Source organism: Vombatus ursinus, unplaced genomic scaffold (genome assembly GCF_900497805.2).
Source record: "Vombatus ursinus unplaced genomic scaffold, bare-nosed wombat genome assembly UNPS02012082.1, whole genome shotgun sequence".
NCBI lineage: Eukaryota > Metazoa > Chordata > Mammalia > Diprotodontia > Vombatidae > Vombatus > Vombatus ursinus.
In genome coordinates this window covers 373518-389123 of record NW_020951860.1, presented here as the reverse complement: position 1 = coordinate 389123, position 15606 = coordinate 373518, and the positions used below count along the sequence as shown (strand labels likewise).

At 42.6% G+C, this 15606-nt stretch overlaps 1 protein-coding gene across 1 annotated transcript in view; it reads left to right on the top strand.

Annotated features, from left to right (window-relative positions):
* Nucleotides 1-15606, top strand: part of SLC6A13 (solute carrier family 6 member 13) — a 42981-nt gene that overhangs the window by 15749 nt on the left and 11626 nt on the right. Inside the window, 3 exon segments of the mRNA XM_027857353.1 lie at nt 557-641; nt 2531-2663; nt 4810-4944. Coding sequence (XP_027713154.1) covers nt 557-641; nt 2531-2663; nt 4810-4944 — 353 coding nt within the window.

The following is a 15606-nucleotide window of genomic DNA, read 5'->3' as shown; positions in this document are numbered from 1 at the left end:
TCCAGAAGACTCCATAGTGGGGAATTCTCTCAGTTTGTCAGGTTCTGCTAAGAACACCAATGTTGGCATCATAGCTAGAGATTTTTCTTTATTAATGGCTATTTCCCTTTGGGAAATTGGCATTCCTAGCACCATGTAACCTCTCATGGTTAAGTGTGAGATTCATACTTTTCTAGGTGCTATTTTATCAGATTGCTCATTGTTCATGAGGCTGTGACCTCATGAGGTGAAATGTTTCGGGTTTGAGGCAAGGAAATGTTTTTCTTAACTCCATCTGAACATTCTCAAGTGAGAAGTCCACCAACATAGGGAAGCAGCTGCCACCTCCATGGCTGCCATGAAACTGTCAATGACGTTGGAGGGTAAGTGGGTTGCATTAGAGATAGCAGTGCATAAGGAAGCAGTGTGGACACAGATTCAGCTTGGAGCTCCTCTACTTATTAGCTCAGTTTCCCCATAGCTGCCTCTTGCCTTCTCTAATTTTCTCATCAATCTTTCTTCTTTGCCTCACACCTGCCTAATGCTTCCTCTTCCTTCCTACATGTTTCTTGAGCAGAGCACTGTATGGAGTTCCAGAGGACCAATGGCTCCTTGAATGTGACAGCTGAGAATGCCACCTCTCCTGTCATTGAGTTTTGGGAGTAAGTGAAACCTTGGCCTTGTTGCAGAGGGATATGGGGAGAAATAGTCACAGTGTCAATTGTTGTTAAGTCATTTCAGTCTTGTCTGACTCTTCATGACCCTTTTTTCGGGTTTTCTTGGCAAAGATACTGGAGCGGTTTGCCATTTCCTTCTTCTACTCATTTTACAAATGAGGAAACTGAGGCAGAGTTAAGTGACTTGCCTAGGGTCACACAGCTAGTCTGAGGCCAGATTTGAACTTACAAAGATGAGTGTTTCTGACTCTCAGCCCAGTACTCTATCCACTGCATTGCCTAGCTACCCCATGGTGTCAATAGGGAAAGAATAATTCCTCTTTAATTCTCTGTTGGTTTGTTCCCATCATGGTTGACATGGGTCACAGGGCTGTGTCCTGTAGTTCAGCATTTCTCAGGCTTTCTTATGATTTGCCAGGAGATATTGCCAGCCCTGTCAACCCCAACCTGGTTTGTTCATTCTCACTCTTAAACACTGCACACACACAAATGTGCACACACACAAATGTACACACACACACACATACACACACAAAATAGGGGAAAGAAGTGTTGGATTTAGAATCAGAAGACCTGAGCTCAAGGCCCAGTTCTTCCACTTAATGGCCATGTAACCTTGGGCAGGTCATTTCCCTTCTAGGCTTCCATTCCCTCATCTATAAATGAAGGAGTTAAATTAGTCCAAGTTCCATCCCATTTCTTAGACTAATTCTGTGACTCATGAACACGAACACATACAAAATGGGTCCACACACTTTCTTTCTTTCTCTCTACCTTATGGTTCTGACCAACTCATCTTGGTAAGGGGAAAGAGGAGTGAAAAAGCATCCATTTCATGGACCACACCCAGGTCATGTTTGGCCAGAGCCAGGATGAAGTATGTGTGTAACCTAGGCAAGGTTTGAAAATCACAATCCTACTTGTAATATATGCAACTTGATACCACAAAGTAAATACTGAAATACCACAGAAAGCAGGATTTTCTGGCATAAAAATGTCAATTTAGCAGTTATTCAACCCTTCCTCTCTCATACTAGGCCCTAAGCAGCTGCCTATTTTACTTGCCCCTACTTCCAGCTCTGTGCTTACCATGAGTTAGAATCAGTTTGATTCCTCAACAAGCATTAATCAAACTCCTGCTATGTGCCTGATATTGTCCTAGGCATTGGAGATACACAAAAAAAAACAACAACAGTTTTTGCCTTCAAGGAGCTTATATTCCATCACTGTGGAACAGTGGGAAAAGCACTGGCTTGGGAGGCAGAGAGTTCAGTTCCTATCTCTGAGGCTTATTTTTTGTATGACCTTGGGTGAGTCATTTTATGTCTTTGGGCCTCAGTTTCCTCATCTGTAAAACAAGGGGTTGGACTAGATGGCTTCTGAGGTGCCTCTTAGAAGACAAGAAGTGTGAACATAAGTATATAATAATAAAATAGTTTCAATGCACTAGCAGCTGGAGGGATGAGGAAGAGCCCCACATAAGGCACATGAGCTTTGAAGGAAGCTAGGGATTCTAAGAGTTGGAGGTGAGGAGGGGGTGCTTTCAGAACGTCCTAACACACGGTTGGGGAATAGAGTTTTAGACCCTTCTTCCTAGCTTAGGACCATAACGACCCCCTTCCTCTCTCAGCCCTCCCTCGGACCTTGCCTATGGTGAAGTTTTCATTTGTGCCTCTTGACCTCCTGGTTCCCTGCCTTTCATCTGGGCAAAGGAGACCCCTGTGGATGCCTGGGGGACCACAGCTGGTGACCTGTGTGATGAATCCTTGGGTTAGATAGAGTTCATGTAATTGAGCTGTTGTTCTGAGGATGGGGGCTGCAAAACTTGATGGGTCATCCAAAACCGGAGCCAGGGTCAACTTTTCTCTCCACAGGAGGCGGGTCCTGAAAATCTCTGAAGGGATCCAGCACCTGGGGAGCCTGCGGTGGGAGCTGGCCCTGTGCCTCCTGCTCGCCTGGATTATCTGCTACTTCTGCATTTGGAAAGGAGTCAAGTCCACAGGCAAAGTAGGCGTCTGAGGAGTTCCCATACTCTTCAACTTTAAGATCCACTGTCTTTGTGTTAGAGTAACCAGATGTTCATCAGACTACAGTCTGGAGCAGGGATTCTTATCCTGGGTCCACAAATAGATTTCAAAGCATCTGATTACTTGGATGGAAAAAAAAAATTACATCGTTATATAACTAGTGAATCTCTATATAATTAACTATATAATCTATAGCTTATATAAACTATATAAATGTATCATCTGTGTAATTAGCTATATAATCTAAACAAACTATACTTTAATCTATATAAATATATCATCTATATGATTAACTATATAATCTATGCAAACTATATATAAACTATATAAATATATCATTATATAATTAACTATATAATCTATACAAACTATATATAAACTATATAAATATGTCATCTATATAATTAACTACATAATCTATACAAACTATACTTTAATCTATATAAACTATATAAGTATATTATCTACATGATTAACTACATAATCTATACAAACTATATATAAACTGTATAAATATATCATCTATATAATTAACTGCATAATCTATACAAACTATACTTTAATCTATATAAACTATATAAATATATCATCTACATAATTAATTACATAATCTATACAAACTATACTTTAATCTGCATAAACCATATAAATATATCATCTATATAATTAACTATATGATCTATATAAACTGTACTTTAATCTATATAAACCCTCATATAAATATATAACCTATATAATTAACTAACCTCAGGGGCAGCTAGATGGATAGAGCACCAGCCCTGAAGTCAGAAGGACCTGAGTTCAAATCCAGCCTCAGACCAAACACCTGACACGTAATAGCTGTGTGACCTTAGGCAAGTCACTTAACCCCAATTGCCTAAAAAAAAAATAATAATAATTAACTAACCTCTAACTGAAATTTAGCATTTCCTCCAATTATTTAAAAAACGTTATTCTGAGAAGGGGGTCCATAGGCTTTATCAGACTGCCAAAGTCTATGACTTTGCCATCTCCCTTCCTCCAAGTTCTATGGCTCTTTCCACTCTGTGCTACATACTTTTGGAGGAAGAAAATACGGTCATTGATAATTAGGAGAATTAGAATAAAGTAAAAAAGAATACCCTGCAAAGAAATTCTAACTTGCATACTGCTTGAGAATATACCACATAGGTTGTGTAAGTACAATTTGTACACAGTTTACATACCTCCCCTTTCCTTAATAATAGCCAATTTTAAGGTTTACAAAGCACTTGTTATACATTATCTCAGTTGACTATCACAATAGTTCTAAGACAAGAGGTATTATTATTCCCATCTTATGTATGACAAAATGAGGTTTAGAGAAACTGAGGGCTTACCTAGAATCATAGGGTTGGTGGGGTGGGGAGGGCAAAGATCAAAATTCTATTCCAGGTCCTCTTCACTCCAAGTCTAGCAGATTTTCCACTACCTGAAACATATACCTTGTAAAATCCCCAGTAAAGATCCCTAACCAGTCCCCTGACCAGAATTCTGGGAACTAACTGGAAAATTGAGGGGAACTGTCTGCTCCACAATGAGTGAGGTATCATTAGGTATTTTGAGTCTATTAATCACTTTTTATTTAGGGGACCTGCGTAGGTCTTTTCCCCATCTGAGTGCTTGACTGTCCTAAACCTTTGCTGCAGAGGAAGGGAGATAATGTTAACAGTCCCAGTTACATCAGGATATAGGAATTTGGAAGGTGGCCTTGCTTACAGTCTTATGTCATGTCTTTTCGTACTCCATGTTATCTAGCAAGACAGTGAATTTTAGGAGAAAAAGGATGAATGAATGAAGTTGGAGAGGAGAGTTGTAGAGGAAAGCTGGTGGATGCCTGAGTCCTTTCTAGGAAGGAAGCAAAACGTGGAGGAAAGGTAGCAGGAGAGAGGAGGGAGATTGATCTGAGCAGCTGCGAGGCATGTCGGGAGGGAACAGCTGAAGGGGAACCTCTTTGACCTTTCCCGTGGGGGAAATTTCCTTGCCCCTTCTCTCCAAATGTCCTAGCCTCTCTTTCCTCACTCCTTTGCCTGATACCTACCTGACTGTCTTTTCTTGAAGACCTCCTCATTTTACCCCCTCCAAACTGATGTCTTCCCTTGTTCCAGGTAGTATACTTCACAGCCACGTTTCCATACCTCATGCTGGTGGTCCTGTTAATCCGAGGGGTGACTCTGCCCGGTGCTGCCCAGGGCATTCAGTTCTACCTGTACCCGAATCTCACCCGTCTATGGGATCCCCAGGTAAGGAGCCACAAGGAGGGGAAATCATTCCACTTAAGGCATTCAGGTGCAGGAATCTCCATGGCCATTCTGGGCCATCCAAAGGTTGTCTATCTCTTCTTGGGGATTACCTTCCATTTACTTTCTTGGGTTTTAAGTTGCCTAGGAAGTGGTGTCTGGAATCTTCCCTTTTCTGATTCATAACTGCCACAAAGCCTGGAGTCTTGGATTAACGTTGGTAAATGCCTTGGAAACCATGACTTTGTTCTTTGACAGCTGCTTCCTCTTCCCTCCCCTTATGCCATTCTTCTCTTTTGATTTGACATCTCCCCCTTTTCCCTTTCTCCTCAATTTCCCATTCTCTGGGCTATTTCTTTCTGTCCATTTGACCCATTCCTACATTGTAGGGGCCTTGATCTCCTCATCTTCCCCTTCCTGCTGGGCCCTACTCTCAGTCACTTTCCCCTTAAACTGGCAATTCTTGCTCTTGTGACCCCCAAATTAGAGGCTGCTTTCAGTTCTCTCTGGCACAAGATATGTTATTCTGTAATAAATACCATTCATGCCTGTCTTTTTCCCTGCAGGGTTCAGGGAGGGATGGAAGGAAGGCAGCCTTAGCGGACAAAAGCACCTCCAAAGGAGATTAAAGGGTCCAAGCAGGAGGGGGCTGAGAAAGGGTTAGGTTCAGATCTCTGTGGCCTTCTTATTTAACTGTTTTGTTTTTTTTTTAAATAGATTTTATCTGTTGCTCTGATGTGCCATTGGTGTGTTTATAAAGCAGATGGGCTGTAGGGGGCGTGGTGAGCTGTGTCCAGGTTGCTGTTTTGTCCCCCTTTTCCTGTCTCCTCAGTTTCGTCAGAAAGGCAGAAAAACGCTCGTGCGCCTGATTTACAGCCTCAATGTTTCATGCTTTGAGGCTGACTGACAGCTGGGGGCTATGTCCTTACACTTTGTAACACCTACTGCATCTAGTACAGTGTTACAGTGTTACTCCCATTCACTGAGAGCAATCGCTCAATGAATAACACGGATTAATTTGGTGTTATTGTTGTTTGTCCTCTGTTCTCGAAGAGGACCATGACATCTGGAAGGAGATGTCATGACTTGCAAGTGAATTGGATTTAAGTGAGGGAGGGCTGTCCAAAGTCACCAGCCTCACTCTCTCCTCTCTCTGGGTCTCTTGGCAAGATATAAATCAGGACAATTGGAGATAGCCCTGGACAAAGTGGGGGACTTAGCCCTTTTTTAAGCTAACGTCTTCCCAGGTCTCAGTTTGTCTGAGGCAAAGCCTGTTCAGTGATTAAGGCTAGGTAAAAATGAGGCAAAGAATGGCCTCTTTTACCTAGTAAAACAAAATAAAATCAATCTGGGAGGGGAAGACCCTCTGAGTTTCTGGCCAAAACAGAAACAATTGTTATTTACATTCACTCTGAGCCATCAGAATCTAAACAATGACGAAGCTGAGGCTTGGACTGAGAGCTATTGTTGGCCAATCAGTGAGAGCTAGAGTGATTTGGGTTTAAGGCATAGTCCGTAAAAAAGAAATCTAGCCCATAAACCCCAACTTATCTTGCTAGGTTTCAGCAATCAACATTTATATTCCTTTGGGCAGAGTACCCGGAGGTAAGGGTATGATTCACTATGTGGAAGAGACAGAGGAAGAAGAAGGAAGGAAGGAAGGAAGGAAGGAAAGTGGGTAGGCGCTGAGTTGCCCAACTGGAACCGGCCAGTTGGATCCCCAGTGGGGCAGCTATTACTACTCACAGGTTGTTATTTGTCCTTCCTTCTCAGCGAGGACTATGACGTCAGGAAGCAGATGTCATGACTTGCAAATGAATTGGATTTTAGTGAGGGGCAGCTGTGATTAATTTATTGTTGCAGGAAATCACCTTTATCATTTTTTCTTGCTACCCACATCTAATCACCTTCCAAGCTAGCTGTATGCAGTGCAATTGACATGAACCATCCAAATACTTCAAGAACATCAGAAAGAAGGCTTTTGGGAGTCATTTCAATTTAATTCAAGAAAAGTGCAAACTATGTGCAAGCGTTTATGCTAGGTGCTGGGCATACAAAGAAACAAAACAAAAACCAGAGCCTGCTTTCAAGAAGATGGCACTCTACCTTGAGTAGGAAGAGTAGTGTTTGAGGTGATCAAGAAAGACTTCATTGAGGGCTTGGTACCTGAACTGAGATCTGAAGGAAGCTGAGGGTTCAAAGAGGTGAAAGTGAAGAAGAATACTTTCTTGGAATGCTAGACAGCCTGTGGAAAGGTAGGAAAACAGGAAATGGAATGATAAATTTGGGGAATGACAGTAGGTCCATTTGGTCAAAAGGAGAAATATTAAATAAGTCTAGAAAGGTAGAAGGGAAATTGTGGAAGCCTAAAGTGTCAGGAAATCCTCATGAGGAACCAGTATTTCATTCTAGAAGCAATAGAGAGCCACTGAAATTTTTTTGAGCAAGAGAATGGCATTCTGAAATCCTGTGCTTTAGGAAGACTGGTTTGGCAACCATGAGGAAGATAGATGAGAGAGTGAAGATCATGGCAGTAGGGATACTAATAAAGAGACTATTACTGTCGTATGAGTGAGAAGTAATAAGAGCTTGAACTAGAAGGGTATAATGTGGGTAGAGAGAAGAGAACAAGAAATGCTGGGGTGGTAGAAATGATCATTCTTGCCACCTGATTGGATGAGGGAGATGGTCAAGGATGACTCAAAAGTTGTGAACATAGGTGACTAGAAGGATGGTGGTGTCCTCAACAGAAACAGAAGAAATTGTAGGAAGGACAAATTAAAAGGATAAAATGAGTTATAATCTGGAAATGTTGAGATGGAGATGCTGATGGGTTATCAAAACAGAGATGTCAAACAGGAAGTGGGGAGGGTACTAACTATTTGGGAAGGGGGGAATCAGGAAAGGCCTCTTACAGGAGGCGGTGGCTGAGTTATGCACAGCCCTCCCTCACTCAAATCAAAGTCAACTGCAAGTCATGTCACCATCTCCCTGATGTCATGGTCCTCTTCAAGAATGAAGGACAAACCACAACCTGTGAGTAGTCCAAGCTGCTTGAATGGGGACCCAGCTGGCCAGTTCCAGTTGGGCATCTCCTCTCCTCTCCTCTCCTCCCCTTCCCTCCCCTCCTTTTCCCTCTCCTCTCTTCTCCTGGTAAATTTTGATGACTGAAAGCTACCTAGTTAGCTTGGAGTCTACTGGCTAGATTTCCTTTAAAGACCAAGCCTTAAACCCAATTCACTCTAAATGTCATGGATTGGACAACAATAGGTCCCTGCCCAAGCATCACTTAATGGTTATTTTTTTGGGCCCTACAGGTACAGAGTGAATGTAAATGGTAAAGGTTTCTCTTTTGGTCAGCAACCCTGAGGATCTTCCCCTCCCAGTTTGATTTTTTTTTTTTATTAAAGGGGCCTCCCTTGACTCACTCCTTAAAGAGGCCTATTCACAGAATGGGCATTGCTTCACTCAAAGTAAGAACCTGAAAAGATCTTGGCTTAAAAAGGCCAAGGTCTCCCACTACATCCTGAGCCATCTCCAGTCATCCTGATCCATATCTGGCCACAGGACCCAGATGACTCTGAAGTCCTTGCACAGCCCTCCCTCACTCAAATCAAAGTCAATTGCAAGTTATGTCATCATCTCCTTGACATCATGGTCCTCTTTGTGAACGAAGGACAAACCACACACAGAACCACAACAAGCCTGAGCTGTACTTTGTAGGAAGTAGGAATTCTCCTTGGCAGAAGTGAGGAAGGCAAGCATTCTAGACTTGGGAAGTCAACAGATGCAAAGGCATAAAGGTGGGAGATAGAATGCCATGTTCAGGAGGATAGCAATTAATCCAGTTTGACTAGAATGTAGAATGCATGAAGGACAGTAATGTACAAGACTAGAAAGATAGGTTGGGGACAGATTGTAAAGGTCTTTAAGTGCTAGATCGAGGAGATTATTATATTATCCCAGAGACGGTAGAGATTTTGAGCAGGGAAGTCTTATAGTCAGACCTGTGCTATAGGAATAGCAATTTGGCATTGTGGAGGCTGAACTGGAAAGAGGAGAAACAAGTCAGGGAGACCAATTAGGAGGTTGTTGTAATAGCCCGGAGAAGAGTTGATGAGAACTTGAATTAGAGGCAGCTAGGGGGTGTAATAGGTAGACCTGGATGGACCTACAGGCAAGAAGACCTGAGTTCAAATTTTATCCCAGACACTTACTAGCTGTATGAACCTGGGCAAATTACTTAACCTCTGCCTGCCTAATAGCATCTACCTTCCAGAGTTAGTGTGGGGATAAAATGAGATATTTTGTAAAGTGCTTTGCAAACCTTAAAATGCTATATCAATGCTAACTAATATCCTCCTCCTCCTCCTCCTCCTACTTATCATCATTGTTAGCTAGCTAGGGTTCTGGCTTTGTGACTGTAGAGAAAGGAGTGAATATCAAAAATATTAGAAAAATAGAACCACCAGATCTTAACAACTCTTTGAATGTGTGGAACAAAGAAGGGTGAAGAGTCAAAGATGACTAGTAGATTTCAAACCCGGATGACTGGAAGAATGGTGGTGTCCTTGATAGAAATATGAAATCTAGGAAAAGGGGTAGGTTTTGGTGAGAAGATGATGTGTTCTGTTTGATGATGAGACACATTCAGTTGGAGATACTCATGGGGCAGGCATTTGGTGATGTGGGATCAGAACTCTGGAGAGAGATGATCTGATGAGATCACTGAAAGACTGTAGGCAGAAGAGAAAATGGCCCAGGACAGAGTCTTGGGGGGTTAAACTCACACACAGAGTAATAGGAAGATGATTTAGGAAATGAGAGTGAGAAGGAGGAACCAGATGGGTAGGAAGAGAATCAGGAGAGAGCAATGTCATGAAAAGCCAGGGAGGGATGCTTAGGAGGATGGAGCAGTCAACAGTGACAAAAGCTGAAGAGATCTGAAGAATGATGAGGACTGAAAAGAGGCCACTGCATTTAGCAGGAGAATGCTGGTAACCTTGGAGAGAACTGTTTTAGATGATAGGAAGAGAGCTCAAAGGAGTAAGTTCTCAGGGGAGACAGGAAGGATGAGATCAAGGGTGTAAACAGAGAGGGGTCAACTTTTCCTAAGAGATTTAACGTAAGCTTTCCCAGTCTAGCACCCCACCCGTGGCCCCAGCTCAGTGCTGAATTTATGTTCGTTGTTTGACCTCAATTCAGAGCCAAGTCTTTGTAATAGGCAGAAAGAGTAGCTCCTTGCAGGGTGCCTGTACCAGAGCCATAACTGAATCTAGTTGGCACCTCCCTGGGAGTGTGACATTTCCAACTGGCAGCTTGGCGCCTGTGGTCTCTTATCTTCACTTTGAAACACTCAACCAGGGAGCTGAGATCAGGTAACCCACATGGGCAGAAAGAATGGCATCTCCTCTGTCCCCCTTTCTTCTCAGGGCAGAGGATACAGAACTAGGAGAGGGATACTAATGATAATACTTTAAGGATCTGCGATCTTGTCAATCTGTCTTCCCCACTGAGGCAAATCAGAACCCTTCTGGGCCTTAATAGATGGTTCTCATGTATTGTGATGGCCCAAAGTTTCTATTGCCTCATGGTTATCCCTCTGACAATGTACGTTATGCTCTGCATTTGGAATCAGAGGACTCGGGTTCAAATCCTAGCTCTGACCTGTGTAAATTTGGGCAAATGGTTTCACTTCTTGGCCTTATTTTCCTCATCTATAAAATGGGAGGAATGGACTCAGGGGTGGGGAACCTGTGGCCTCGAGGCCACATATGGCCTTATAGGTCTTCAAGTGTGGCCTTTTGACTAAGGTTTGGATTCAAAGGGTTGCACTTGAGGACCTACAGGGCTACATGTCGCCTCGAGGCTGCAGGTTCCCCACCCCTGGACTAGATGATCTCCCAGGTCCCTTCCAGCTCTAAATGTTATGATTCTATAATTTGAAAGGATGAAAAAACACTTAAGTGATTTCTATGTGCCAACTACTGTGCTACATACATATGTATATATGTCTATATGAATGAATGAGACAGTTCTTTTTCTTAAGGGGCTCATTCTTTAACCAAGGGAAACAACATATATAGAAGAGTTCATCTGTAAGGCAGATGGAAAGGCCAGACAGTCTAAGAGGCTGTAGCTGGGTAGATGGCAAAGTCTGAGGGACTTTACTTATACAATCAGCTCAGATGATGATGCCTGGGTATCTGGAGGACATAGCAGCAGAGCGGGTGGTGGGGCCATGTGGGTTTTAGGATACTGTGACAGAATGTGGTAGGATTTGATAATCATGCATCTCACTTAAAGTCTTGTGGTTGGTTACTCCCAGTTCATCCAAGTGGTAACGTGTTATGTTATGTTTGACCTCATTCTGTACATTATTTCATTATGTCATTCTTCTCCCCTGTCTGGCCAAATGGGGTTGAGGGAGACTGGAGTCTGGGGAAGGAAAGGGGAAAGCAAAGTCTCTTATTGTATTTGCCCTTTGCATTGGTCAGAATGGGCCAGAGCTAGATCCACGTGGCCAAGACTTCAAGAGAGAACCTAAAGTTGTATCCATGCCATGCTGAAGCATCAGAGATGGCATGATACAGTGAATAGAGTGTTGGACTTAGAGTTAGGAAGAGCTGAGTTCAAATCCTACCTCTTGCTGTGGGACCACAGGCAATTCACTTTGCCTCTCCAAGCCTCTGTTTCCTCATCCATAAAAAGGGCATATTAATGCTTACCTCGTTGGGTTGCTGTGAAACTTAAATGAGATAAAGTATATAAAGTACTTGGAAAATCTTAAAGCACTTATATAAATATTAGTTATTACCATTTTCATATCAATGCCTTTTATTAGTGCTTTTGCTTTGGAAAAGCATTTATCAAGTGCCAAGTACTGTGCTAAATGCTAGGTATACAAATAGCAAAAGCTAGATAATCCCTGTTCTCAAGGAGCTTAGATTCTAATTAGGGGAGAAAACATATAAAAGTTGAGCTGCAGAATAGGTGAATAAGTCCAGGAGTCCTAAGGGTTTAGCAGCAGGGCAAATGGTAAGGTCCACGGATCCTTAGATATTTTCACATCCACTGTCTCATGTTATCCTAACAATTTTGAAATGGATATCCCAAAGAGCCTTCTCTCACATTTTACATCTGGGAAAAACTGAGTCCCAGGGAATGGAAATGATTAACCCATTTGAGGTATAGATTATCTCTTGGTTCCTAGCTGCACTGATGGCATTCAAAGCTAAAGTGATTGCTGAATCCTATGCTAGATTAGCACTTCCCACTGGAGTCTGAGCTGTCTTCCTAAACTCATTCTGTCTTGGGTAGTTGCATAGCACTCAGCTTTTTAACACAGGTAAGTAATTATTAGAGTCTCAGGTACAACTGACTTTTCTTTTTTTTCTGAGGATAATTATCTGATGCCTTGATCATTCCATGTTCTACTTCACTCATGCTGTCACCTTCTTGTTTATTCCACTTTTTTTTGAGATAAAATAAATAAAGATGGAGATAGGGAAACTCCTAGAATTGCAGAATGTTAGACTGAAAAGGACCCTTGTACAGGCCTTTCATTTCATAGATGACAGAACAAACAGAGCCTTTGGGGAGTAAAGTGACTTACTCAAAGTTACCCAGATGTCTAGACCGTCATCATAATGCCTTTCTCATCGTACCCAATTGCTTCAAATCAACCCTTTTTGCTCTTTGCAAGTAGTTCTAGTGACAGCTTTGATGGAGAAAAGAGTAAAGCTATTGTAAAAAAGATAAATTTTTACATTATCTATGAATTATGTGCTATATAGCTTAGAGAGTGAGACTGACTTGCTCAAGGGAAAGAAACAGGATTTCCTTGCTCAAAGAAGTATAAGTTGCAGGGCAGCTTATGCACAGTGGATAGAGTACTGGCCTTGGAGTCAGGAAGACCTGAGTTCAAATCTGGCCTCAGACACTTGACACTTACTAGCCATGTGACCCTGGGCTTATGCCCTTACCTAGCAAAAAACAAAACAAATACATAAGTTGCTTCACCTCAGGACCACATGTGTCTTTGAAGGATTTCTCTCTTTTCTTTCAGATAATTTTTCCCGAATTTAATTTTGTTGGTCAGTTGTTCAGTCATGTCCAGCTCTTTGTGACCCTGTGAACTATAACATACCAATATTGTCCATGGGGTTTTCTTGGCAAAGATACTAGAGTGGTTTACCATTTCCTTCTCCAATGGATTAAGGCAAACTTAAGTGACTTGCCCAGGGTCACATAGCTAATAAGTGTCTGAGGCCATATTTGAACTCAGGTCTTACTAACTGCAAGCCTAATGCTTGAGCCTGCTAGGCAAGCAGAGGTTAAGTGACTTGCCCAGAGTCACACAGCTAGTGAGTGTCTGAGGCCAGATTTGAACTCCAGTCTTTCTGACTCTGGGCCCAGTGCTCTATCCACTGAGCCATCTGTCTGCCTCTAATCTAATAATGGATACCTGCATTTTGGAGTCAGAAGATCTGGATTGGAATTCCTGGCTCCACCACTTCAAAGTCCTTTAACTGTTCTGGGGCTCTGTGTTTTCGCCTGTAAAATGCACATAATAATATTTATGCTAGCTGCTTCCAGGCATTGGGAGGCTCAAATGAAATAATGCATGTAAAGTACCTGGTAAACATCAGCAATAATAATACTCACAGTGATGTTATTACTGTTAGATATCCCTCCCCTCCTCTGTCCCCTAAACTCAAAGGCTATCCCTTGAAGTTTCACTGGAGGATCTCCATTCCAGCTGGCAAGGTTTTTGCTTCAGAAACCGGTATCCTCTGGTGGAAATGGGGAGCCTCTGTATATATGGGGGGCAGGGACCCCCAGAACAGTTTGCTCCATGCTCTCCTAATCCCCAGTTCTGTCCACTGTTCTAGTAAGTGCATCATCAGGCAGCTGTGCAGAGGGTTGACAGCTTGCCAAGAACACGGGAACACAGTGAGGGGGCCCCTTGTCACAAGGGCTGGACCTGAGCCTTGAACTCTGAACTCTGGCTCTCTTCTTGGGTCTCTCGTTCCCTAACAACTTGTCTTATCTTAGATCCTTACATGTGTGGGGAACTGTAACGGCATGATTTTTCTTGGTTCTTTCCTCCCCTGGGAGCTGCTTCTAGACAGGCAACATTCAGACTATTTCAGAAGGTAATCAGAAACCTCTCTGGTATCTTCTAGGAAACCCTCATGCTAAACTTTTAGGCCTGGGGAGGGAATGGCAATGTCTTGAGCCCTGGAAACTCTGCCTAAGATTCTGATATCAACACCAGAGACCTCTGGTCAAGCTTGTTTCTTGAGCCAAGAGGATTATCCTGGGGAGAACTCTTAGATCTGATGGAAAGATTTTTAGAAGATAAAAGTATTTCAAAGTGTCATGAAGGAGTATGCAAACTGTCTTTGGTATTTCTAAGGCTACTTATCCTCTAACTTTCCTTGCTCCACTTTTAAAATCTTTAGCATCAGACTCAGTTTTGTGGAGTTTCAAGTTTATCAGAGAGCTTTACCATGGCCAAGATTTCTTCTCCATTCATTCCTACTTTTTTCTCCCTTACCATTCAAAATTAATCCAAAGATCCCCTTTCTTACCTCATCCCACATTGAAATCTTTAGTTATTGTACTTATTCAGTGTTCCTAAATCATACCCATGTTGGTTCTAGCTCCTTTTCAGTCCTGACTCCTTGCCCATCTGTAACTCCAGTCTTTGATCTTTCTCTTCCCTAGCAGCAACTTCTGGCCCTGAGAACCCAGCATGAACCAGTGAAGGACCTTCAGGGTGAGCAGAAGGCACAATAGACTAGAGCCATGATCATCTCACCACCTTCTCTGGCTCTTTTGTGGCTCATTTCCACAGGGATGAGAATAAGTAGGATGCCCAGGAGTACCTACTGATACTACCTATCAGGTGTTACAGTGGTACAAATAAAAGGCTGGGTAGAACCCAACAAAAAATTTTTTAAAGTCAAGCCAGAAGGGTTTAAGGGACATTTTGTTGGGTTTGGGAGAGAAGAGGGTAGGAAACCTATGGGTGCTGGTTAACATTACATAGTGGAGCCGACATGGGAAAAAACAAAGATTGGGCAGCTTTGATGTGGGAAAAGGGATAAGAAGTGGGAATTAATTACTGGCGAATGGAAACAAGTATATATACTTGGGGAACTTTACTGTAATCCAGGGCCTAGGGGAAGACAAAGTTGGATTAAGGGGCAGGGTCTGGGGTGATTTGAATATACTGTATACTCTTCAGTCATTTGAGTTAACAGTTTGTAATAGGGTAATAGATTTTTGTAATAGGGTAGTCCTGGGCTGTCATAGTGTAGGGAAACATTCAGGCTGAGAACTGAAATCCTCTGAAGTCAGGAAGTGCCTGGGGGAGGGTCCGTGTAGCAACAGGACCCCAGTCTCCTGCAAGGCTGTAGGATTGCTTAGTCCTGTTTTTCAGGATCTACACACTCTTGGGGATGTTTTTCTAGCTGTTAAAGCTGAATCATAACATGCACAGGCTGTGCCAGCCAGCTGAGATAATAACAATAACAATAATACCCAATGTTTATTTAGAGGACTATTCCTCTCCTCCCTCCCTGCATCCCCCAACAGCCTCTTTCCCCTATCCCTCCATCCCCTTTACATTCAAAATCTTGTCCATTTCCTTGACTC